We start from the raw sequence: 26,369 nt of genomic DNA, 5'->3' as shown, positions 1-26,369 counted from the left end.
AAAAACCTATATACCTGATTTTGGACGTTTATCATCTCTCAATACAAACATTGAAAACTATATATACCCTCTAAGCACCGTCCTGGCTGCATTTCCAGGTTTTTGATGTGTTTTCCACATAATTTGGCTAAAAATATGTCCTAATTTCCCTTGTGATTTATCAGGTTAAGTTTTGAGTATTGATAGTGTGTTCAGGTAGTCTGTTCCTTACTAATTGTTTTCTTGTCCTCTCAATTCCTTGTTTGTGATTTTTAATTTTTTTTTTTATTTATTGAGAGAGAGAGAGAGAGAGAAGGAGAAGGAGAGAGAAAGGGAGAGAGAGAATCCCAAGCAGGCTCCACGCTGTCAGCACAGAGCCCGACGCAGGGCTCAAACCCACAGACCGTGAGATCATGACCTGAGCCGAAATCAAATGTCGGACGCTTAACTGACTGAGCCACCCAGGCGCCCCTGTGATTTTTTTTTTACTCAGTAAGCTCTACGCCCAACATGGGGCCTGAACTCATGACCCAGAGATCAAGGGTCACGTGCTCTACTGACTGAGCCAGCCAGGCACCCTTGTCCTCTCAACTTCTAAGAAAAGATTGTTGAAATATCCAACTCTACTTGCGAATATTCAGTGAGACTTTGTCTCATGTATTTTGGAGTTTTGTTATTAGGTGTATACACCTTTAGACTTGATATGCCTTTACCTCTGGTGATATTTCTCGTCCTTAAATCTATTTTGTCTGATACTAATATGGCAACTCCCCTTTCTTATGATTTCTGTTTGCATGGCCCAATATATTCCATTTGAAACTTTTGGCCGATTTATATTTAAAATGTGTTTCTTGAAGACATCAGTTATTTTGGTCTTGTTTTTCCATCCAGTATGTCTACCCCTGACTTCTGATTGGAGTATTTAGACCGTTTTCATTTAATGCAACTATTGATAAGTTCTACCATTTTGTGACTGAATATTTTCTTCAGTACTTCGTTTTATTTCTTTTATTGGCTTTTATTCACTCTCTCCCTGTCCCCACACCCCCTCCAGACGTACTACGGTCTACCTTCAAATATGATTTTACTGGTACACATATTATGTAAGAACCTTACAACAATACACTCCCATCTCCTTTCTCTCGTCTTTGTGCTGGCTTTGCCATATAGGACTTCTACATGTGTTAAAACCTAACAACGCACTGCTATTCGTTTTTGCTTTAAAGTCAACTTTAAAAGAATTAAAAACAGTAAAAAAAATCTTACATTTCCCATTTAGGGCATTCTTTATTTCCATTTGGTACGACTTTCTTTCAGCTTGTAGCTTTTCCTTCATTATTTTTTTTTTAATATTTCACTTAAAATTTTTTTATTACTTTATTTTTGAGAGGCAGAGAGAGACAGAGAATGAGCGGGGGAGGGGCAGAGAGAGAGGGAGACACAGAATCCGAAGCGGGCTCCAGGCTCCGAGCCATCAGCCCAGAGCCCGACGCGGGGCTCGAACCCACGGACCATGAGATCATGTCCTGAGCCGAAGCCGGACACGCAACTGATGGAGCCACCCAGGCGCCCCTTAATATTTTACTTTTTAAAGTAATCTCTACACCCAACGTGGGGCTTGAACTTACAACCCGGGGATGAAAGTTGCATGTGCCACCAACTGAGCCAGCTAGGCACCCCATATAGATTTTCCTTTGATATTTCTTGTAGTGCAAGTCTGCTGGCAAAAATGATCTCCATTTTGTCTTTCTGAAAAAGTTTTGTTTGCCTTCCTTTTGGAGGAGCAGCTTCTCTGGATACAGAATTCTAAGTTGATAGGGTTTGTTTCCTTTTAGCAAGTTGAACATGCCGTTACATTGTCTTCTGGTTTTCATTGTTTCTGACAGTGAGTCAGTAGTCATTCTTATCTTTGTTTCCCTAAATAAAACATGCCCCTCCCCCACTCCCTACACACCTTTGGATGCTTTTAAGCATTTTCGCTTTTTATTACTGGTTTTCAAAATGTTGAGTCAGATGTATCCTGGCGTGGTTTCATTTATCTTTGCTTTGCCGGGATTGGTCAAATTTTTGGATCTGTGCCTTGACAGTTTTCGACAAATGTAGAAAAATTTTAGCCACTATTTCTTCAAACTCCAATTGCGGGATCGCCTGGGTGGCCCGATCGGTTGAGCATCCGGCATCAGCTCAGGTCATGATCTCACACAGTTTGCTGCTGTCAGCACAGAGCCCACTTCAGATCCTGGGTCTCCCTCTCTCTCCCCCTTCCCCACCGGTGCTCTTTCTCTCTTAAAAATAAAAATAAAACATTAAAAAGGCTTCCCACTGGGGCGCCTGGGTGGCTCAGTCGGTTAAGCGTCCGACTTCGGCTCAGGTCACGATCTCGCGGTCCGTGGGTTCGAGCCCCGCGTCGGGCTCTGTGCCGGCGGCTTGGAGCCTGGAGCCTGATTCAGATTCTGTGTCTCCCTGTCTCTCTGCCCCTCTCCCGCTCATGCTTTCTCTCTCTCTCTCTCTCTCTCTCTCTCTCTCTCTCTCTCTCAAAAATAAATAAATATTTAAAAAAAAACCTTCCCATTACATATACGTTAGGCTGATTGCTATAGTTCCACGGGTCACTAAGTTTCTGTTCATTTTTCACATTTTTTTCTCTTTGTGATTTAGTTTGAATATTTTCTATTGTTGTGATCTCGGGTTCACCAATCTTTTGTTTTGCTTGTCTCTCTGCTTTTAGGTCCCTATAGTTCATTTTTATTTTGAGGTATTGTATTTTTCAGCATTAGACGTTTCCTTTGGCTTCTTTATTTTTTTATTTATTTTTTTAATGTTTATTTATTTTTGAGACAGAGAGACACAGAGCATGAACGGGGGAGGGTCAGAGAGAGAGGGGGACACAGAATCTGAAACAGGCTCCAGGTTCTGAGCGGTCAGCACAGAGCTCGACACGGGGCTCGAACTCACGGACCGCGAGATCATGACCTGAGCCGAAGCCGGACGCTTAACCGACTGAGCCACCCAGGCGCCCCTCATTTGGCTTCTTTTATATCATCTCTTTTTCTCCTCCTTATGTTCATGTTTTGTTTCAAATTCATGAACATATATATATATAACATCTATTTTTAAACATCCGTTAATTCCGCTATCTCTCACCTGTCTTTGTCTCTTTGTATTGACTGATTTTTCTTCTAATTGCGGATCACATTTTCTGCTTACACATGTCTGGTAATTTTCCATCAAATGCTGGACATTGTAAAGTTAAATTGTTGAATCTCTGGATTTTGTTGTCTTTTTTTTGTAAGAATGTTGAAGTTTGGGGAAAAAAAGAATGTTGAAGTTTGTTTTGACAGGATATCAACTTACTTGCAAGGCAGTTTGATCTTTTTTGAAGCTTATTTATTCATTTATTAAATTTTTTAAAACACTTACTCATTTTTGAGAGACAGAGTGTGAGCAGGGGAGGGGCAGAGCGAGAGGGAGACACAGAATCCGAAGCAGGCTCCGGGCTCCGAGCTGTCAGCACAGAGCTTGATGTGGGACTCAAATTCATGAGCTGTGAGATCATGACCTGAGCCAAAGTTGAATGCCTAACCAACTAAGGCACCCAGGCGCCCCTATTCATTTATTTTAAAAGGTTTTATTTGTAAATAATCTCTATACCCAATGTGGGGGTCGAACTCACGACCCTGACATCAAGAGTCGCGTGCTCTACTGACTGAGCCCGCCAGGAGCCCCTTTTTGAGGTTTTTAAAACTTTGTTAGAGTGAGTCTGGATTAGCCTTTTATTCGGGGACAGTTTAGCCCTGCTACTAACGTGGCTGTTATGAAACCTCCGTGAAATGCCCTGGATGCTTAATGAGGTCTGTCGGGAGCCCAGACGTCTCTCTGTCCCATGTGAGGTCTGGGACTTGTTCAGCGCTACAGTTCTCCAGGAGCCGCTCTTCGGTGAGTCTCATGGGATTTCCTCGTACACAAGCACAGTTTAAATTTTTTTTTTTTTTCAACGTTTTTTATTTATTTTTGGGACAGAGAGAGACAGAGCATGAACGGGGGAGGGGCAGAGAGAGGGAGACACAGAATCGGAAACAGGCTCCAGGCTCTGAGCTGTGAGCACAGAGCCCGACGCGGGGCTCGAACTCACGGACCGCGAGATCGTGACCTGAGCTGAAGTCGGCTGCTTAACCGACTGAGCCACCCAGGCGCCCCGTTGCCGGATGTCTTAAAAAAGTTGCTACATATTTTTTTTTTCTTGACAGTGTCCTAGTTGCTTATGGCAGGAGGACAAATCCCACACCAGTGGACCCATGACGGCGGGAGATAGAAGTCCCCTCTATACTTGGTAATGTGCACAGTAACATCTTTTTACACGTAAAGGATGTATCCTTGATCTGATTTTTCTTTACAAATTTTGTTTAACATTTATTTATTTTTGAGACAGAGAGAGAGCGTGAATAGGGGAGGGGCAGAGAGAGAGGGAGACACAGAATCCGAAGCAGGCTCCAGGCTCTGAGCTGTCGGCACAGAGCCCGGACGTGGGGCTCGAACTCACGGACCGCGAAATCGTGACCTGAGCCGAAGTCGGACGCTCAACCGACTGAGCCACCCAGGCGCCCCTGATTCTTCTTTTATCAACATGCTAGTGACAACTTTCCGCGTCCATAGGTTCAGACATACCTTCGTCATGGCTGCGTAGTATTTTGCTATGGAAATTTACTGCCAGGTAACTGCTTCTCCCTGATGGCTGCTGAGATGGCTTCACGTTTCTTACTGTTGCCCCCAACATAAGGATGGGAATTCTCACTTACGCACCTTTGTGACCTTGTCTGGGAGCATCTGCTTCTTCCCACCTCTCAGCCAACCAACCTTGAGATTTCTCCGAGGGTGCTTGCATGTTAAGCCTTTTCCTAATTTCCATGGGGGAGATTTCTATTGAAACAAGACTTCCTGCCAGCTAAGCTAAAAAGCCTGGGTAATTGGTTTCTTGCTCTCAGGAAATAACACTTCATCAGACTTCGCCAAGACAACCACAGGTACATTCCGTTCTTTTCACTTGCCGTCGCGATGCAAGCATTTCCCCAGCGTATTAAATATTCTCTGTAAGATGGCTGGGCCGAGCTTCACGCCCTCGCCTCGCTGCACACGTCGGCTGCTGCCACATGCTATGGTTAAAATCAACCCTTCTGTGATGGCGTGAGTGGTCGAGGCTCCCCACTGCCACCCCCATCCTTAAGAGAGATTACCCAGCGTGATGTTGCTGGGCCACAGGGGGTGGCCATTTGGAGGCTATCCGTATGTATTGCCGAATTGCTTTCCAAAATGTTGTGCTGACTTATGTCCAATAGGTTAAGAACCTCCTTCTCACGTGAGGTCAGTGGCCCGGGTTCCACCAACCTGGTGCGTCCACCTCCGGCCTCGACTCACACCGTGAATAGAGGCGGCATAGGACCCGCGCTGGCCGTGGGCGGTGGCGGGGGTGACAGCAGGGCCGCCAGTGGGCCCGGTGGATGTCCGGCGTGTGGCCTTGGTTGTAGCCTTCTGTGCCGAGGTGCCCGGAGGCAGCAGCAGGGCTGTGCTCACCTGTCCGGCCCTGCGGCAGGGTGTTGGGCTTTCTGGCCGGCTACACTGTCCTTGATCCTGATCCCCTGGGTAACCTGTGAGCCTCCCAATATCTTGTTACAAAATTCCCCTTCTGGGGCACCCTGCTGGCTCCTTGGGTAGAGTATGAAGACTCTTGGTCTCAGGTTTGGAAGTTCAAGCTCCAAGTTCAAGTTAGGTGTCGAGGTTATTTAAAGATAAAATCTTAATTAAAATAAAAAAAAAAAGATTCCTCTTCTGCTTGAACGTGCCAGGGCCTTCCCACCCGTGGCAGCCTGCTGCCCACCCGATCTGGACTCCCACTGTTTTCTTGCCCACGGAACCATTCTTCTGTTGGGACTGCTGAGCCCCGGGGTTGTGGGATGCTTGGCTAATGCTGACCGTGGCCAGCTGGCTCCTGGCTGTCTCGAGTCCCTCACGTGGTGGGAGGTCCAGTGGCCTGTTCTGGCCAAAAGGCCTCGGGGAGGATTTGCTGCAGAGGCTTCTGGGACAGGTTTCTCTTGCCATAAAAGGGGACAGATGTGACCCGCCCAGCCTCTTCCTCCTTTCTTTCCATTCTTTCTCTCTCTTTCACTGTGGTGAGGGCTGTGAACAATGTCTGAGGCTCTGGCGAATACTTTGCAACCCATGAAGCCCAAAGCTCAGACCCACCTGCTACAGGAGTGGGAGTAGAAAGACTAAAAGAGTCTGGTCCTGGCCGAGGACAGCCCCCACTTCTACGTTTCTGGTTATACCAGGACAATAAACCGCTCTGCGTCGGATCTCCTGTGAATTGGGTTTTCTGTTACCTGCAGCTGAATTTGTTCCTAATTGCCATGCCATCCACCCCCCCCCCCACCCCCCCACCCCCCACCCCGCCCGGGACTTGCCTCTGCAGAGAAATGCATGCATACACACGTGGTGGCTTAGGGAAACCCTTATGCAGCCATTTCAGGCTATGTCCTCGGTCCGGATTCTTGGTGGTGATACCCCGCACCGGGAAACAAAATGAGAAAAGACAGTTTGGCAGATGAGATCGGGCAGCCCACCGAAGCCGCAGGAAGCCCGAGCGCCTTTCCTGGTAGGTGGGCAGCAACCCAAGGAAGCAGGCTCCCAGCCTAGGTATACCCAGGGTGCTCCGGTTGTGGGGTCTCCTGCCCTTGAACCCTCTGCTGTGGGCCCCAAACTCTCGGTGCAGCTGCTAGTGATCCCCCCAAATTGGAGTCTTTTCTATCACTACATCCAGATACAAAATCGCCTGTGTTTGGCCGAGGCCGAGCTGCAGGGGTGGGGGTGGAAGGTCCTATTCGGCCATGGTTTTGCGTCAGGCTTCAGGGAACCACAGGCTCCAGGCAGTGTGAACAGGGCCGCACGGGGTTTCTCAGCTCTGCGCACCCCAGACGCGCCCCGCGCGTCCACGCCAGCTTGTCGCGCGTGGAAATAAACATCTCTGCTCCCGGGGATCCCGCGGGATCCGACCCAGAGTCAGAGGGAGCTGTGTTCCGATTGGCGGAGGCCCGCACGGTCTGGCCAATCACCTGCAGGGAGGCAGCCCGGAGCCGCTGGCAGGCCCCGCGGGGGCGTGCGGGTGGCAGGGGGGAAGGCGGCGAGAAGCCCCCGGCGGTTCAGAGCCGAGCTCCAGAGCCGGCGGTGGGGTCTGAATCGGGCTTTGCCGCTTCGCAGCTGTGCCCTCTTGGTCCCGTTTCGCAGCCTCCTGGGCTCTCAGTTTGCACATCCGGGGGTCCGGGATGGGGGTGGGGGTGGGGGGCGCTCCTGATGCTGGCGTGCCCGCTCCAGGGATGCGGGTCCACCCGTCTGCATTAGTAAGCGCTTTGTCCCCTCCTCTCCCCTCCACTTTCTGCTTAAAAACAGATTGAACCTCGGGGAGCCTGGGTGGCTCAGTCCTTGAGCGTCTGACTTCGGCCCAGGTCATGGGTTCGAGCCCCGTGTGGTCTGCTTCAGATTCTGTGTCTCCCCCTCTCGCTGCCCCTCCCCCACTCATGCTGTGCCTCTCCCTCTCTCTCTCTCTCTCTCCCAAAAATAAACATTGATTTAAAAAATTAAAAAAGAACAGACTGAACGTTGATGTTTCATGCCCACTCACAGCAAACATTCAGTAAGCACCCACTGTATGCCTACTGTGGTGCAGGGTCTGTTGGTGAGCACAGCCGTGCGTCTGGGTGACGCCTGCGGCAGGGCAGCCCCTCCACGTCGGGAGCAGTGCCTGCGTGGGCCGGCTCCACCCCACAGGATGGGCAGGAGCAGGCGCCCTCTAGTGCCAAGGACGTCTTGGGCAGAGGGAGCACCGCATGAGAAAAATGCTGGCGGGACCAGACAGCTGGCCAGCTCCCAGGGGAGGGGACCCTGCAGGGCCTGGGCCACGTCTGGAGAGGGGGCCATGAGGCTCCGGCCCAGGATCTCACCCTGAATTCAGGCTCCCCCTGCTGCTCCTTGTCAGAAAAGGAAAATCATGGACCTGCCGGTCCCTCGTCTCCCATTTTCATGATGGGCTCAAGGTAGATGCCTGGCTACATCCCTTTCTTTTGCCGGCCTGTCAGTGCAACAAAGTGTCCCCAAACTTAGCGGCAACAGTATCCAAGGGTCAGGAAATGGCTTCCCCGGGGGGTCCTGCTTCAGGGTCTCCCACGAGGCCGTGGTCAAGCTGTGGCCTGGGCCAGTGGTCTCTGAAGACCGGAGCTGGCTGGTGTGGCTGTTGGCAGGCCTCCGTTCCTCGCCAATGTGGAGGGAGTGACCCAAGAGAGGGCCTCATCTCTCTCTCTCTCTAAGTTTATATATGCAAGTAATCTCTACAGCCAATGTGGGGCTCGAACTCATGACCTTGGGATCAGTAGCCACATGCTCTTCTAGCTGAGCCAGCCAGGCACTCGGGGCCTCCTATCTCTCGTAACCTGGTCTCAGAAGTGTCATGGCATCGCTTCTGCCCTATTCTATTGGTCACACAGACCTCGGCTGGTACGGTGTGGGAGGGGACCACAGGGACATGGGTACCGGGAGTGGGGCCATCGGGGCCGTCTTAGAGCTGGCCCACCATAGATGGCTGCTGTGGTGTGCCTGTGTCCCCCATCTATGTGTTTGTTTTAGAAACTAATTAGCAGTTTTGTTATTTGTTTACTTACATATTTTTTAAGGATTTTATTTTTTTAAGCAATCTCTGCCTCTAACATGCGCCTTGAACTCACGGCCCGAGGTGGAGTCACACGCTCCCCCGACCGAGCCAGCCAGGCGCCCTCGCCAGTTTTGTCCTTAAGATGCCTCAAGTCCGTCCTCAGGTCCACTGAAGCAGCTTGAGGGCCACACCTGGAAAGCAGAACGTGGCTCTACTGCCGGGATTCTTCTGGAAACCCTTCTCGGAGGCCTTCAGACTCCCGTGGCCTCAACCCGTCCAGTTTAGACGAATAATTCCCTTGGATACTTTTCAGATTTCTTTCTGCTGAGAACATTAATTTGCTGAAAACAAATCCTTTTTTGTGATTCTCTCAGGTCTTGCCTGTCTTGGTGATTTCGGCAAAAGAACAACCAAACTGTCCCTGCAGCCTCGTCAGTCCCAAGGAGAGGTCAGCATCCCCCCCACCCCAGCCCAGAGACTACCTGCCCCCCTGGGAGGCATGGACAAGAGAGGCCAGGGCCAGGCACTGCTGCCTGGAGGGGTGTTCTGGACTATGGGTGTCCACCATTATGGACAAATGAGCCAGCTGCTAAGGACAGCACGGGCTCTGAGGACACTGCACGGGGAATGGCCCAGAGCCAAACGAAGGAGCATCCGGGAGACAGAAACGGGGCCTTCAATGCTGGGGACCCATTACATCAGCCTTCCAGGGTCAGGAGATAATTTGTCAGCTCTCTGCCCCACGTGGCCCCTGTGGAAATCAAACAAGCAGTCTTGCCCATTTTTAGAGATAAATTAAACGCATCAATATAAAAAAGTCAGGCGGCAACGCGGAGAGGAGAGCGTGGGGAGGTGGACAGAGCTGTGATTTATTGTCCCTTTAATAAGTATTTCTGGGGCTGTCCTGGCTGCCTCCTGCCAGTCGCGTGGTGGCCGTGAGCCCCTCCACGGAGATCGTGAGGGGCGCTACCACCCCGACTTGCCCACCCACCGGCCAGAGAGGCAGCTCTCCTCCCAGCTGGTGTCTCGGAGCATCCAATACAAGTTGCATGGGGAAAAAGACGGAGAAGGAACGAGGGGCCAGCCGGCAGGGCGAAGGTCTCACCAGCTACCCTGGGGCCAACTCCCGTGCAGTCACAGTGCACTGAACACCCCTCTGAGCTACACCTGGGTTTCAGCATCCAAGGAGCCTGGAGGGTCCTCGCTGGCTATACCTCTTCAGTACGAACCTGCAAGGGCCCTGCGGGGGCCACTGCCCGCCCTCCCACCACAGGCACCTTTCCCCTGCACACCCAACACTAGCCACGACCACCCTGTAAAGTGTACCAGTCTGGTAGGTGAGAAGTGACCCTTCCTGGTTATTTGGACGTGCATGTCTGATTTGGGTGGGGGGGGGGCTGGAGCACTGTTTCATTTTGTCTGGAGCCACAGTGGGGTGTCTGTTCACAGCCATTGCCTACTTTCTATTGAAGTGCTGTTTTTCTCCACTGATTAAATAAAGACCCTCTGACGTGTTGAGAATGTTATACACAGTGGCCCAGTTTGTTGCCGCGCACTAGTTTTGGGGTGGGGTGGGAGAAGGGTTGACCTTGACCGGAAAGGTGGTCTGCAGATTTATATTCACTACTTTATTGTCAACCAATACTTAGGGAGGGCCTCGTGGGAAGCATGCAGGACACAGCCGGAAACACAGTGGGCAGAAAGAACTCGAAACCTAGTAGACGGAAACAGACTTAAAAACCAGGGAACTGGAGAATGTCAGAGGGCGTGCGAGCTACGGAGAAAAAGCTGGGAGGGGGTTGCCAGTTTACAGAGGGGCCAGAGGAGGTCCCTCTGAGAAGACAACATTTGAGCAATCTTTGACAGCAAAGATTTGAAGGAGGACATGGGGCACCTAGATGGAAAAGAGAGGTTCCCAGAGACATAGATGGTGCAAAGGCCCTGGGGTGAGTACAGGACTGAGTGTATTCCAGTGACTGCAGAACAGCCAGAGCAGGGAGGTGGTCAGATGGCCTGGGGCTGTGGGCTCCTAGGAGGACTCTGGCTTCTCTTCTGAGGGCTGGGTGAGCAGGTGTCAATTGTGTAGCAATGCAGTTTGGGCAGCTGAGTGGGATTCCCAGTGTGGGTAGAGAGCATTGAGGCTGGGAGCCAATTTACAGAGGTTTGCCTCCCCAGCCCTCCACCCCTGCCAGGACCTGGGGTTTCTGAGGCACACCCAGGCAGCCCTTGGGGAACAGAGGCCCTGGGCAGGTAGGATATGCCGCCTCCCCCCCCCCCCCCCCCCACTCTCTGCAACAGAGAGGGGAGGGGAGAGGACACGGGGTGGTGCTTGTGGCGGCGTGGCTTCCATTGTGCACAGGGGCGAGGTGTCACCCACACCCAAGGGCTCCCCGTTAGAGTGGGGACAGCACCTGCTTGGCTCTGTCACTCAGCCCATTCCCCTTCCTGCAGGCCCAGGGCTGGCCGGGGCCTCACCCTCACTCTCCATCAGCTGGGGCCGGGTCACATGTGGTGCTGGTGGGTGTACGTGCTGAAGCTGCGGGTCCCTGCGGCTTTTGTGCGGAGCCCCGCCCCGGGCACCTGGGCAGGCCCGAGGCGGGAGCTGGCCGGCCACGGACGGGGGGCGGGGATCCGAGCGCTCGGCCGCGTGGGCACCGGACCGCAGGAGAGACGGGGCAAGGTCCCGTGCTGGAGATTCCGGGTCCCCGCGGGCCTTTAACCCGGGAGAAGTTGTCTCCGCGGAAGGGGCGGGGGTCGCAGCCGCTCAGATTCTGAAGCAGAGCCGACTTAATGGAAATTCTCCCGAAGCCTTTTCTCGCCGCTCCGCCGAGGGGCTGGAGCAGAGGGAGGGAGGGAGGGAGGGAGGAGAGCCCGGAGGAGGGGGAGGCCGGCCTGCCTTGGGGGGCGGGGGGCGCACCTGCAGGCCGCCGCCTCCCGCGCCCGCCGGGAGGAGGAGCGACAGGACCCCCCGCCGCTGCGGCCTCGCGGGCCCAGGGACGCCTTTGTCTTCGGGTGAAGGGACCCCCTCCCAACCCCCCGCAGAATGCGCAGCCAGATGTCGCCCTCCGCGCTCCGAGGGGGCCGTCTCGTAAATTTTGCGTCTCTTTTTTGTGCCGAAGCGCTGGTTCTCCTACAATGACCTTCCCGGGGCAGAACAGCGCCTCCTGCTCCCACTCCTGGTTGGAGAGCTCGGGCGCCCGGGGCCGAGGAGGGGCGGGCGAGCACTGACCCCGGGCAGGCTGGCGGGGCCGGCGGGGGAGGGGGAGGGGCCGTGCACCTGCAGCACCTCCGGCTCGCACCCCGTCAGGAGGCAGGAGCGCGTTCACACCCCCAGCACAGGGCACGGTCGCACCCGGCGCGGGGACCCCGAGCTCCCCCGGGGCCGAGGGTCGGACGAGGGCGGGCCCCCAGAAGCGCCGGCTGGGCCGCACGTAGAGCCCATTGCGCACGCGCCTCCTGCCCCGCCCACCACGCTCCCATTGGGCGCTGGGCCGCCGCCCCGCGTGATTGGCCCGGGCTGCCGTGCTCTCGGCCAATGGGCGTGTGGCTCCTGGTGAGCCGGGCGGCGGGGCGAGGCGGGCTGCGGTGGCGCGGTTGCCGGGGCCCCGGGGCCTCTCCTTGAACGGTCGTGTTGCCGCCCTTCGGTGCGGGACGTGAGGCCCCGGGTGAGCCTGCGGTCCCAGTAGTGGACCTTTGCACAGTTGCGCAGTCCGCCCAGCGGGAAGCCCCCGCCCCACGTTGGCCGGGGGCAGCGCTGGGCGACCCTCGCAGAGTGTCGTAGTCCCCCCCCCCCGCCACCTGTGCTTACCCCCTTGCTGTCATCCTGCCGGCCCAAGAAACAAGGCCTTAGAAAGCAAACAAGCCTACCCTTGTAAAAAAACCAACAGTATCACCAAAAAAATGAGCGGTTGGAGGTAAAGAAAAAATGTTTCTTTCTTATATAGTTTATAAATTATCTTCAATGGATATATAATTTGTAATGAAAATATTACTTTTTTAAAAGTTAATGGTGGGGCGCCTGGGTGGCCCAGTTGGTTGGGCAACCGACTTCGGCTCAGGTCATGATCTCACTGTTCGTGGGTTTGAGCCCCGCGTCAGGCTTTGTGCTGACAGCTCGGAGCCTGGAGCCTGTTTCAGATTCTGTGTCTCCCTCTCTCTGACCCTCCCCTGTTCATGCTCTGTCTCTCTCTGTCTCAAAAATAAATAAATGTTTAAAAAAAAAATTAAAAAAAAAAGTTAATGGTACACATTAAGGGAAGGGAAGCAAAAATAATATAAAAACAGGGAGGGGGACAAAACATTAGAGACTCATAAATATGGAGAACAAACTGAGGGTTATGGGACGGGTTGTGGGATGGGGGGTGGGCTAAACGGGTCAGGGACACTAAGGAATCTACTCCTGAAATCATTGTTGCACTATATGCTAACTAACTTGGATGTATATTTAAAAAATAAATTAAAAAAACAGTTAATGCTACACTATGAGAATAACACTAAGGAAAGGAACAAGTGTTGCCCGGGGATGTAGAGAAAAAGAAGCCCTCATACCATGCCGGTGCAGCCCTTACGGAAAACGGTCTGTCCACTCTCAAAGAGCTAAAGATAGAATTACCTCCCACTGTTAGCTAGATGCCCAAAGGAATCGAAAAGAGGGGTTCCAAAAGGTACTTGGATTCCGATGTTCCTTGTACCATTAGTCACAACAGGGAAAATGCGGGAACAACCCAAGTGTCCATCAGCAGATGAACAGATAAACAAAGCGTGGTCTCTCCACACAGTGGAACATTATTCAGCCATAAAAAGCCATTGTGACATAATGCTACAACATGGTGAGTCTGGAGGACATTATACTAAGTGACATAAACCAGACAAGAAAAGACAAGTATGAGATGATTCCACTTATGTGCAACCTTTAGCATAGGCAAACTTTAGAGACAGAAAGTAGATTAGCGGTTACCAGGGACTGGGGTAGGGTGGACTATGCAGCTATTGCTTAATGAGTACAAAGTTTCTGTTTGGGATGATGAAAACGTCCTGGAAACGGGTAGAGAGGAGATGGTTGCACAATATTGTGAATGTACTTTAATGCCACCGAACGGTACACTTAAGAGTGATTCGAAAATGGCAAGTTTAATGTTCGATCTATTTTACCACAATTTTAAAAAGTAATGATGAGGGGCACCTGAGTGGGGCACCACTCAGTGGGTTGAGTGCCTGTCTTCGGCTCAGGTCATGATCTCACGGTTCATGAGTTGGAGCCCCACATGCAGCTCACTGCTGTCAGCCTATCAGTCAGCGCAGAGCCTGCTTCGGATCCTCTGTTCCCCTCTCTCTGCCCCTCCCCTACCTGCGCTCTCCCCAAAATAAATAAATATTTAAAAAGCGATGATGTAATATACCAAAACCATGGTAAATTGCATGGTGTGTGAATTATAACTCAGCAAAGCTGTTGAAATATTTAAAGCAGTACTCTTGGAAACAGTGTCTGCTATCCCTGCTCCAAAAGTGCTCTTGACCTGGGTGAGGCAGGATTTGAGTTCAGAAGGAGGTGTTGACTACTTCTGGGTGGGCTGCCTTAGGTGTGTGTGGCTCCTTCTCCATCCCGCTGGGTGAGCTGTGAACAGGGCCTGACCAGGAAGCCCACCACTCCAGAGGCTGTGTCCCCTACAGAGACAAGGCCCCGGAAGCACACAACCGCACCTGATGGGGATAAAACTAGACCTAGCTCCTCACGTAGTGCTCCCTCCACTCCTCTTCAGCTCCGCCCCCTTGGGATCCAAGCAGAAACCGAGCAGAGTCACCCCAAAAGGTGTCTTGCTTTTTACTCTCACAGGGCAGCCTCCTCTTTGGTTCCTAAGTTACCTCCCTTCCCATCAGGAACACGGGCGCGAGGACGGGCGGGGGCGCTGTCCACTGGGTGCAGAAGGGTCGCGGGGCGGGGGGGGGGGGGGGCTGGAGAGCGACCAGCTTCCCCGCCCCGCCCGCGCGTCCTGCAGGTCGGTCGGCCTTCCGGGCCGCGGCCGCTGGAGGGCGCCCCGGGACCGCTCCTGCCGACCGGCTGGCTCCCGCCGGGAGGGCCCTTGGCGGCGCGGGAGGTTGATCTCCTGGTTCACGCCAGAATGGTGGGCGGAGGGCAGGAGCGGGAGGCCGCCAGAAGTCTTTAGACCTGGTCCCCAGACCCGCCAGGCGGCCACCTCCCGCCCCAAAGCTGCACTGCAGCTGGCGAGGTAGCGGCGAAAATGCAGCAAAGACTTAGTGGGCGGAGTAACCGCTTTGCGTTCCTTCCAAGGCCATGTGCCTCCCTGTTAACTGCTTGGTGCGCGGCTCCTCTGCAAGCAAAATTGAACTAATCCCGCCCTTATGAAGCCGTGTCCCTCTCGGGTTTCTCTGGCCCATCCTCAACCCCTCTGTGCCTCAAAACTCTACCCTAGGGAGAGTTGGGGGATCCTCAGCAGGTGACCTGTGAGCAAGAACCAAGAGAGTGACTGTCACCCTCTCCTTGCACCTCCATGCTTTTCCCCCACCTGGCAGGACCTCTGGCTGCAGCAGCTGGCCTGGAATTCAGGCTGCCTCCCAGTGGCCTGGCTGGGAAGGGGGCAGCGTCCACACCGACGCCTCCCCTGAGTGGGCTGTGGAGACTGCAGGGGTCTCCTCTTCGTCTTCCAGGGAATTAGCCCAGGCTAGTTCCGGAAAGCAGGACCCTCAGCCAACCCTTTAACCCCACAGCCCTTTCCCAGCCTCTGCCCTGTGGCTCCTGAGTGCCAGCAGATGAAGGTCTCCGGCTGACCACTCTGTCCTCCATGGGAGTTTACTGATAAGACCCTGTCTGCCGCAGGTGGCCCAGACACAGTCACTTGACATCAGGGGACAGACATGGTCTGGCTGTTCAGGGTGACAGTGAGAGCGTCACTGCCGTGGCCTGTGATAAGCAGAAGCCCTTCGGCAAGTACCTGTTGGGGGGAATGGCAGTTGATTCACTGGGACCCCGCCTGCATCCCCAGCAGCCCTAGGAGAAGCCAACAGCCCCAGGCTCTGGGGAAGCAAGTTTGAGGAGGTAGCCCTACTGCCCTTGCTGGAGTGGGGGACCGGGTGCAGCTTGGGCAGGGGAGCGCTCCAGCAGCTGCGTGGGCTCCCAAGCAGTGGCCAGCCCTGGGTCAGCTGGGTCGCAGAGCAGCCAGCCCCTAAATCATTCTGGGCCCGGCCTGCCCGAGGGGGAGGCTTCCGCTCCAGGTGGGTGACTGGGGCCCTAGCTATCACCTCCACAGTCTGTTTCCTCTTTCCTGTGCCGGCTCCCTTGGCCTCCAGGGGCAGCCTCCTCTTAGGTGGAGCCTCCCAGCTTCCGGAGGCCTCCGTGGGAGAGCAACAAAATACCTCTGAAAGGAGCCTGTGATGTTGGGAAGCTCTGGTGCCCCGAAAGTTTGTAGGGCAGGCAGCCAAGAAGCCCAGAGTGCCTGAATCTTAGGTGGAGAAGTGGGTCTCACTCAGCATGGCAGAGGGGGGCAGGCACCGCTCACCACTCGCAGAGTCCCCTCCACATCACCCTGGTGACTCTGCCCAGCACCCCTGGGCTGGCTTTTCCTTCCCTCCCCGTGGTCAGCACAGAGGGTCCTTGCCCCCCAAACAGCAGGGAAAGGGTGCATCTCACTCCCGTGTCCACCCCGAACTCTCACCAAGGAGACGCCCAAGAGGAGGGTGTGCTGTCCCCTTCCCTCTGCTTTGCCTCTTCCTGTGCGCTATGCGCCCAGCCACCCGGATGGGGCCTGTTTAATTGATTCAATTTGTCCAACAGTAAAAACACTCTGCAGATGTCAGCCTCCCAGCACCCCACCCCCAGGGAGGCAGCAGACACCTGCCAAGGCCCTGGGGCTGGGAGTCCTTCCAGGGGCCACTATAGCCAGACTGCGGGGGAGGCCCCTGGCTCCCATGCTGCTTGCTGGGAGCTGGAGCCAAAGAGCCACCTATGGCTGAGGGACTGTTCCAACAACCGCCGAGAGGCATTCTGAATGCTGATCAGATTAGAATCTTTCTCAGGGAATTACGGGTTTTTCGGACTCCCGGTTCCAGGCAGATGACTCCTGTTTTGGTCAAGGCCCTATTCCTGGGCCAGTGTTAGGGTTCCATCTTCTCCATCCTGTAGGGCTTGGGGGCTCTCTCAGGTCACTGTGGGATGTGAAGGGGACCGAGGATTCCCTGGGGCCTGACAGCACCACCCCCCCCCACCCCGCCTGGCAGCTCCCGCCATAGCTTGGTGGTCTCCTTGGTTGCCACCTGGTGGAAGAAAAGGAGCTGAGGCTCTGAGCTCCTAGCTTGTTGGGGATTCCAGGCCCCTGTGTAGACAGGGTGATCCTACATCTCAGGTCCGGGCAGACCTGCAGCGCCTCTGTCTGCCTGTGGCGATGTGTTCGCAGCCACGGCCTCACTGGAAAATGCTTTCCAATGCATTTTCTGGCCCTTTCTGGAGGGAAGGCGGTGGGCTAGGAGGGAGGCTCGGACCTGAACCCCTCCCTCCGTGTGAGGGCCCCTGGCTCCTAGAGTCACCACTTTCTACCGCAGAGGGAGACCCCTGGAGCGAAGAGCAGGGATGATTCAGGGAGGGTGTGCACAGCTGGCCAGGCCGTGCTTCTTTCTGCCCCACCCCCCACCCAGTCCCATCTGGGACAAGAACCCTCAACCATGATTGGGAGGGGGCTGTCACCCGGAATACGGCCACGGGTTAGCCAAATCCGGACACCCAGTCTCCCCTTCGCAGCCCTCCCCCACGTGCACCTTCTCGGGAAAAATCGGGAGACTTTCTATCATTCACTTGTTACATTTTACAAAGATCCCAAGCTCATTTTTTATGGCCTCTTCTCCACAATTCCTAGGAGACAGGGAGAAAGCAAGGGTAAGGGAACCGAGCAACGGAGAACGGAAAGGGCTTGTCCAAGGTCAGACCCTGCACAGGCCGCGTGTCAGGCGGGTGATTCTTTCTCTTGCGTGTGAATAAGCTAGGGGCTGGGGGAGGCCGGGCCCCCCGAGCGGCCATTTTGGAAGGACGTCGGGCGGCGGCCTGCAGCCCCCCACCAGCTCCCCTGCGGCCCCGGCTCCGGGTTGGGGGGGACCCGGGCGGCCGGGAGCGGGAGGCGGGGCCCGCGGCGCCGAGGAGGAAAGAACAAAAGGGAGCCCCGCCCCCTCCCCCGGCCAGCCCGCGGCGACCAATCGTCGCGGCCGCTGCTGATGGCGCTCTATGATTGGCTGAACGGAGACCAATCCGGCGCCGGAGCCGCGAGCCCGTGCGGCCCCACGTGGGGCGGCGCGCGCGGCCCTTCGCGGGCCGCAAGCGGGCGGGGCGTGTGGCTCGGGGCCGCGCCTCGGAGACGGGACCGGCGACCGCGCCCGCGCTCCTGCCCTGGGACCCCAGCCGCAAGGCTCCCCGCGCCGATCCAGCCGTCGCCGAGGCCCCCCGAGTGCCCGGAGCGCGCGAAGTGCTGTGCCGCTTTCCGGGTGATTTGCTGTGCGGGGCCGGGGTGGTGGCTGCCCTCATTGCACACGCGGAGGTGAAGTGACAGCCTCAGAGCCACCCAGCCTGTTAGGGAGGAGGCCGCTGAGGACACTGTTTCCTGATCCCGCTGCTCGGCCACGGCCACGGAGCATCCCTTTCCCTGAGGGCCTGGGCGCAGGGCTCCCAGCCCACCCCAGCCCTGTACCCCCAGAGGACTGCGCTCAGGGTGTGACGGGGCTAGGCCCTGGAGGCTGGAGCAGGTGGGGCGGAAGGAAGGACCAGGTGGTCTGCTGTTGGGTGGTGGAGGGACCTGGTGGCATCAGGTCATTCGCTGACTGAGTCAGCTATTGATGCTTCTACGTAATGTCGTGGGGATACAAACACCAGTGGCCCCAGCGGGGGCTTGGGGGCTAGCCTCCCCTGGTTTCCATGAGTTACTCCAAGCTACACCAAAAGGAACATACAAGAATGTCCTTTGATAGGAGTAATTGACATGGTCTTACATTTTCATAGCACCCTTGGAGGGGGTATTTGAACGGAGGGTTGAACACACGGAAGTCCAGTGAATTAAAGGAGAGGTAGATTGTGCGGTACCCAAGGCCAGCAACAAAGGGGAGCTGTTACCGCTCCAGACCTGAAGGGCAGCGGTGGTCCTGGGAGAGGCAGAGCCCGCAGGAGCTGTGACCTTGGGGAGAGGGACGCTGCGACCTGGCACGGAGGAGAATGAATATGTATACTGACCTCACTTTCCTCCTGCCTGCTCTTCTTGTCTGCGGGCTCCTCATTGGCTAAGTCCAGCCAAGCAGGGGCAAAGGAGTCCCCACTCCTTTGGACAGCTTCTGGCTACTGTGTGCAGGGCAGCTGGGGCAGTAAGGTGTCCAGCGCCCCTTCTGAAGTGTGAAGAAAATCATCTTTGAAATGTTGCCGTTTTGTTTCATGGGCAGTGGCATACGATGTAAGTGAAACGCATGTGCATCCTGTGCGGAGGTGGCCTCCAAGTGGGTGGGGGAGGGCACAGCTGAGCCCCTCCCTCCTGCAGAAGCCTTTGGAGCCTGTCCTGCGAAGGCATCAGGCAAATGATGAGCAGAACACAGGCAGGGAGGTGCACGAACAGCGCTCCTGTCAGTGCCTATGGGCAATGAAGTACAGGCGCCTCTCCTCCTCCAGGAGGCCTTCCTGGTCGCTCCGGTTTCATTAACAGTTGTCACGGGGGACTAAATCCCAGTGGCGGGGACTGGCCTTGTTCACTGTCCTCTCTTCACGGTGGTCGTACACACTGGAGAATGAACGGACCATGCTTTTTGCCTGGGTGAGGCCAAAGACTGTTCCTTCCCTCTGAGGCGGGGGCATTTATTTGCCCAATAAGCCTTTTTTTCTGGGGCCTTTCTCTGCCCAGCCAGGGCTCCCCCTCCCAGGGCCCCAAGGAGAAAAGGATGTGTTCCAGGAGCGAAGTCCATGGCCGAATAGCACGGCCACACATGTGTTTAGGATGAGGAAGCCTGAGCCAGGGACTCCTTAGAGGGGCGGGAGAGAGAGGACTCCTTGCAGACCGGGAACCAAGGAAACAGGTGGGACCTGAGATGGCTCTGAGGGGCAGGGAGGAGTTGGAGCAGTGGGCAAGGTGAAGCCAGGGGCAGAGCTGAAGCCAGAGGTGAAATCACGTGGCATCTGGGAGCCTGATCTCTATGTTCATACTGACGGAGCCACCCTGCCTGTCCTCCGAGGCTGGCTTCTTGCTCAGCACAAACCGTGTCATCCGTGGCATCACTGTGTCTGTCTGGGGCTTGTTCTCTTTCGTTGTATGGGCGTGCCACGGTTTACGGTCCCGGTCTCCGGCTAGTGGACACGGAAGCTGCCTCCAAAGTTTAGGAACAGTAGTGCTGTGGACATTTTAGCGCATGTCTTCCGGGTTTGTGCCTGGCAGCGGAATGCCGGGGAGGCAAATGTTCAGCTTTGGTAGATGCCACAGTCCTTCAGGTGGCGGTCCTGACCGCCATTTCCACCAGCAGTGTGGGACGGTCCTGGTGGCCCTGTACCCGCGCCAGCCCTCAGGGTTATTTGTCCTGTACTCTTTGCCATTTGGGGGCTGGGGGGACACATTCCATCCCCCGATCGTCCTTATGTCCCCGCGAATAGGATGCTGACCTGAAGCAAGGGGCCGTGTCCTGGGTATAAGACGGACGCTCTGGGAGGTGAAGCCACGGCTGTCGGTGAGCCCTGGAGCTGCTTCTGGAAGCCCAGCCTCCATGCTTTCAGAAAATGGAATGTGGCTGCTGTGGCTCTCTGGATGGCCGTGGGGCCTGGAGCTCCCATGCGGGGTCAGGACTGGTGCGGAAGAAACTGCGCTGGGGAGGGGACTCTGGGCTTCGGGGGAGGGTGGGCAGCGGCAGGGGCTGTGGGAGCCCAGGAGGGGCGGTGGGGAGGGCGGTGGTGTCAGCAGGGCCAGCACCCATCTGGTGGGGCTTTGCCGGGTGCACGTTTGTGCCCAGACCCTGCGTTGGGTGCCGGGACATAATGGTGAAGGCACACGGGCGGGGGCCCTGCCCTCAAGTTAATGGCAGTCCAGGGCAGCAAGGCAAAATCAAGGAAACCCACAATAAATACCTAATTACAGGCTGTGATGAGCTCCCTGTGCCGCGAGAGGGCTGACCTGGCCTCAGAGATCACAGACTCTTGAAGGAGGTGTCCCAGCAGCATGCGGATGAGGGGCCGGAGGAAGGGGAGGGCTGGCGGTGGGGACCCTCGGTGTGTGGCCCGCAGCCACAGAAGGAGGAGCCCCAAGAGCCTAGGGGTGGGCTGAGCCATACCCAGGCTCTCCTCAGGAACTCCAAAATAACAGCGACTTCGACAGGGAGGCCTTTCTTTCTCTTTCACATGAAGGCTCCGGGAGAGTTTGGGAGGCTCCAGGGTCATCAGGAACCCAGGCCCCTTCTTTCTTTAATATTTAAAAAAATTGTTTTACTGTTTATTCATTTTTGAGAGAGAGAGAGAGAGAGAGAGAGCATGAGCAGGGAGGGGCAGAGAGAGGGAGACACAGAATCGGAAGCAGGCTCCAGGCTCCGAGCCGTCAGCACAGAGCCCGACCCAGGGCTCGAACTCACCACCGTGAGATCATGACCTGAGCCGAAGTCGGACGCTCAACCAGCTGAGCCCCCCGGGCGCCCCAAGAACCCAGCTCCTCCTGCCGGTTGGCTCCGTCATCCTCAACCGTGGCCTCCTCCTCAGGATCCAGTGAGGCTGCTCCGGCCATCAGTATACATTACCAGCGGCAGGAAGACACAAGGGACGAAGAAGAGCCTCTATTTAAGGACCTTGCCTTTGCACATGACATTGCTGTGCACCCCGCTGGCTAGAACTTGGTCCCCGTGTGGCATCTAGCTGCAAGGGAAGCTGGGCAGCACGGTCTCGCCCCTGGACATCAGTAACTGGAAACCAGGAGCTGCTGCTGAAGGCCAGAAATGACCAGTGGATCGGATCCCCGTCCTCCCTGCACAGAATATGTCCCGCAGCATCCGGTGGCAGAGGCCGCGGGGTCACGGGGCATGCTGGAGCCTCCCCACGCTGTCCTGCTGGCATCTCACTCCAACTCATTTTCACAGATGAGGGAACTAGGTCTCAGGGGAGCAAGTGGCCTGTCCAAGGGCCCACAGCTGACAGGCCAAGAGAGGCAGGCCCTGCTGAGAATTTTCCAGAACTTTTACCCACCGGGCGTGCGGTGGGGGTGGTTCAAGACCATGAGGCCCCCATCGCTCCCTCACCCAAGATGCCTCTTCTCTCCTGGTCTCTTGTTGACTGAGGCTGTCGCTGCCTCCTCTTTAAGCAGGACACAGGAGTGACCATAAACCCCTTCCTATCTTCCAGAGCACGGGAGGCAAGGCAGGGACAGTGACAAGTGGCCAACCTCTGGGTGACCAGCGTGCCCTCAGCACTGGATGGGAGCCCAGGCAGAGAGGAGAGGACCTGGAGCTGCCCCTCTCAGTCCTGATGTGCTCCCCGCTGCGTCCCCTCTGCTCACCCCCACCCGCCCCACAGCGGATCAGCTCTCCGCTTGGGCCCCAGGGCAGCATCCTCCAGGGCCAGAACTCGGTCTCAGTCTTAGTCACTGATGCTAACTCCCTGCCGTACTCTCTGTCTTCACATTCACCTTAAAACTCACAAAGGGGCACACGTTTATAAAAATAAAAGCAGACATTTCCAAGGTGCATAAGGCCAAAAGTCAAATTCTGCTCCGCAGGTGTGCTGACGCCTGGGTCGCAGGACCCGGAGCTGAGAGCTGACTTGGGGTGGCGGTTGCCAGACCGTGTCTATACCCGCGTGAGTGCCGCACGCACACAGATGCACGCACTGTGCGCTGCCCTGCGGGCCAGTGCGCGGCCGAGTTTGTTCGGATGGCTGCAGATGGGCACGTGGGTGCTTCCGGTTTTCCGTGGGAAGCGCTGGCATTGCGGTATTTGTGCAGCGGCTTTGTGGGCGTGGGTCCCCAGAAACTCACCGCCCTCTCTCCCTCATCAGGCCTCCACCCACCCCTCCCGCCACCAGAGCGCCTGCGGGACCAGAGCCACCGGGAGCAGGGGGCACAGCGGCCTGGAGGCTGTCCTCTGGCTGCCTGGGGAGAGGCGGCCGCAGGGCTCCGGCCCCAGGCGCGGCGCTGGCCTCTGGGTCTCTTGTTCCTTGGCTTTGCTTCTCTCTGCACGCTGGCCTCCTTCTCTTCAGGTTTCTCCATGCCGCGGGGGGGACGGGGCATGACCCAGACAGGGCCCAGCCACCTGTCCCAGCTTGGTTACCCAGTAGGAACACGGGGTTCTCTCTCCACGTCCAGGAAAGGGGCCAGGGGTCAGTGCACTGCGATCTCCAGGCCTGGGTCCCGAGCTGCCCCCTGCCTTGGGGGTGGGTGGTGGCTCTACAGATCCGGTGAAGGCAATTCCTGCAGGAAGCGGGGACATCTGCTATGGGAAGAAATGGCCGGGAGGCCCACACTCTGGCCCCGTGGAAGCCACACATTGTCCCTCCACTCGCATCCCCCCTACTCCGGGGGCCCTGCCTGGCACAGCATACTTCCTTCCCAACAGAGGTCGACCTGGGCCACTTCACTGTGACAGTGGGAGGTGACCCGGGCCACAGTCCCCTGGGGCGTGTCCACCTCCCTGAATTCTGGTCAGGTTCTGCCCGGTGTCTGCAGCCTGGAGGAGATGCCAGGGCTACCCGCTGCCAGCACGTCTGACACTGCACAGCAGGAGGAAAGAGGAGGGAAGGAGGAGAGAATAAAGAGCGTTCAACCCCGGACAAGTCAAGATGACGTCCTTGCTTCTCCCCACGGGGTCACAAGCCACCGTCGGTATCTGTGACCCCTCTGCTGCTGATTCTCCACGTTGCCCTCGCCTCCAGCCAGTGCCTCGCGGGTGGGTTCTTTCCCTGCCGGGCTGATCCAACCTTTACTGCCGAGGGGGTCGGGGCCCTTGTGCCTCTTGCCCTCCTGGGGTTGCCAAGGTCTCCCACCAGCACATCAGCATGGCCCAGGGGAACGCTCCTGAGGTCCCCAGTCCCACCTGCGTCCTGGAGGCCAGATGGGTACTCCACACCCCCTTTCCCCATTCACTGGGTGTGGCCCCAGCTCCTATTTTCTGGGCTGGCAGTGTCCTCCCCTGGGAAACACACTGCAGACCAGCCTAGCTCTGAGTCAGGACAGAAAGCAGAACCGAAGATCACTGGTGTGACATAAGATGCTTGGCCTGCTCCCCCAGCTCCCGGACCCAGGCCCAGGGCTGAGCAAGAAACACCCCTTCTGCGGGTGTGTGGGCTGCACCCCCGAGCCTGGGCACACGTGCCCGGCTGCGCGTGGCCCAAGGGTGGTCGCGTTCCTTGCTGTACCTGTGCTCAGAAAGGAGTCCCTTGGTTGCAGGGACTGGGTGGGGTTTCCTGAGCACGTCGAGGGGTCCACAAGGCCCATGACACAGCCAAATCCAGAGCAGCGCCTACTCCTGGAGGGGACACGCCATGATAGAAGGACCCAAAGTAACCCACTGGCCGCTGCACAGCTGCCTGGTCCCCTAGGGTATCACAGTTGGGATCTGAGGTCTCTTGTTGTTGCTGACAACTGGGTATTTGTCCGAGGGGATCCAGGTCAGCTACAGGGAGGAGAGGTTCATGGTGGGGTCCTCGTCCATATCCTTCCCGCCTGCCCACTGACGGCGGGGCGGGGTGGGGGGGCTGACAGGCAGCCCCGGGGCGGGTCACATGCCTGCCTGACCATCACTAGCTCTTCTGCAGCGGGGCCTCCGATGATATTCACATGAGCGGGCAGGCGCCCGCTTCTGGGCACCGTCCACCACGTCCGTCCGCTCTCCTTCTTGGACCTGCCTGAGTCATCTGTCAGTCGTTTGCTCTTTCCAAGTCCCTCATGTCTGGCCAGATGGTCAGACACTGCCCAGGACTCTGTGTAGACCTTGGCCTTGGACATCCAGGGCCTCTGGGATGACTGTCCTGTAAAGTTCTGTCCTCTGGGAGGACTGTCCCGTAAGGCAGGGCTGTAATGGCACCGTGGTCCCCTTGGGGCTGGTGTTGGCACACGGGCGAGCCCACGCTGCCTCCTCGGCCAGCAGATCAGGGGGCTTCACAGAGGCCGTGAGTTTGCAGCAGGAAGTCGGCTCCAGCGGCCTCCTGTGCCTTAGGGCCTGCTCGGCCTCTTCTGTGGGCACCCTTTCTGCTCCATGATGGAAAACTGCTGGGTGCACCTGCTTATGCTCAGGTGGGCAAGGGAGCGCCCGGTTTGACAGTTGGGTCTCAAGGTCAACCCACTGCCCCGCAGTAGCAAATAAATACAGGATGTCGTGTAAATTAAAATTTTAGATGAAGGGCACCTGGCTGGCTCAGTCAGTAGAGCTTGTGACTTTTTTTTAATGTTTTTAATATTTATTTATTTTTGAGAGACAGAGACAGAGTGTGAGCGGGGAAGGGGCAGACAGAGAGGGAGACACAGACTCCAAAGCAGGCTCCAGGCTCTGAGCTTCAGCACAGAGCCCCACGTGGGACTCAAACTCACGAACTGTGACATCATGACCTGAGCAGAAGTCAGATGCTTCACTGACTGAGCCACCCAGCTGCCCCCACAGCTTGTGACTCTTGCTCTCCAGTCGTGAGCTTGAGCCCCACGCTGAGGGGTAGAGTTTACATAAAAATTTTAGATGAACAGTGAATAATTTTTTAGTATGAGTATATCCCTAATACTTCACGGGCCATACTTACGCTAAAAGTTATTCCTTGTTTATCTGAAAGTCGAATTAAACTGGGTGTCCTGTATTTTTACCTGCCGACCCCCATGGGTCAGGTACGCAGGCCTCCCTGAGCACAGCACGAAGCCAGGAGACCCAGGTTTCACTTGGGTCCCCCAGGAAGTCGGTCACCAGCTCAGGCTCTCTGGTCCACCTGGTCCTGACGCAGGCCTTCGCTGGCCTCCGAGGCTGGCCTGCGAAGCGAGGGGCAGACTCTGATTGGCTCAGCTTGGGTCACGTGCCCACCCGAAGCCAATCACCGCGCCAGAGGGGCCAGGCACCCTGATTGGCCCGGCTGGGGTCATGTGAGCGAGGGGAGGCATGGCGGCCCGCGTGGCTGCGTCAGGTGGCCCTGGGAGGCCTTCGAGGGCTCGGGACTTTCTCAGGTCCGCGGGCCTGGGGCGGCGTCGTTTCCCGCTCTCTCTCTCTCCCCGGAGGCTCGGGCGGAGGTTGTCGCCGCGCAGGTTGGTGCCTGGCGGCGGCCTCGCGTGCCCTTCCCGTAGTGACCCCCCGAAACCCGCTTCCAGCCGGCGTCCAGCGGGCGTCCAGTGGGGAGCCCCGGCCCCCGGGTACCTCGCCCAGCATCGGAGGGGCGGCTGAAGGGCGCGGCGGTGAAAAATACAATTACCCTGTCAGTGCGGGGGCTCCCGACACTCGCCCTGCTCACAGCCGGCCCCCAAGTCTGTTTCCTATAAGTGAAAACAGATTTCCTGACAAGGGGCAAGATCTTAAACTTGTTCAAAGGCTCCCAAATAAAAAGGGTGGTTTTAACTTTCCCCGCTCAGCAAACCAAATTGTAGGAGGCCTCTGAACCCTTCCATCGCTGCGGGAAGGGCTCGGGGTTAGCCCACCCCCACTGCCATCTGGAGCCCGAGCCCCGGCCTGCAGGCTCAGCTAGAGCATGGTTCCTACTGGTCTCAGGGCCAGCCCCCCCCCCCCCCCGGGTCAG

General features: G+C 56.5%; 1 protein-coding gene across 1 annotated transcript; it reads right to left on the bottom strand.

Annotated features, from left to right (window-relative positions):
• Positions 1-10,142: 10,142 nt before the first annotated feature.
• On the bottom strand, positions 10,143-24,609 carry LOC144614221 (uncharacterized). The gene is made up of 5 exons (XM_081791321.1): positions 24,400-24,609; positions 15,545-15,621; positions 14,678-14,890; positions 11,078-12,469; positions 10,143-10,866 (listed from the first exon to the last, which is right to left on the bottom strand). Exons 1-4 carry the CDS (start codon positions 24,607-24,609, stop codon positions 11,149-11,151), a joined length of 1,821 nt encoding a protein of 606 aa, XP_081647447.1. The 3' UTR covers positions 10,143-10,866; positions 11,078-11,148.
• Positions 24,610-26,369: the final 1,760 nt, after the last annotated feature.

Source organism: Panthera onca, chromosome E1 (assembly GCF_046562875.1).
Source record: "Panthera onca isolate mPanOnc1 chromosome E1, mPanOnc1 haplotype 2, whole genome shotgun sequence".
NCBI lineage: Eukaryota > Metazoa > Chordata > Mammalia > Carnivora > Felidae > Panthera > Panthera onca.
Note: the sequence above shows the minus strand (reverse complement) of the source record. Positions and strands in the feature narration are given on the sequence as shown.

What these genes read in the sequence shown, in the direction of transcription:
- LOC144614221 (XM_081791321.1), bottom strand. Translation starts at nt 24,609, where the DNA reads ATGTCCAAGGCCAAGGTCTACACAGAGTCCTGGGCAGTGTCTGACCAT. An exon ending in CTGCAGAAGAGCTAGTGATG is followed by an intron (nt 15,622 to 24,399) that starts GTCAGGCAGGCA and finishes TCCCCCCAACAG; the next exon opens with GTACTTGCCGAAGGGCTTCT. An exon ending in CAGCGGCCGCGGCCCGGAAG is followed by an intron (nt 12,470 to 14,677) that starts GCCGACCGACCT and finishes GGGTAAGCACAG; the next exon opens with GTGGCGGGGGGGGGGGACTA.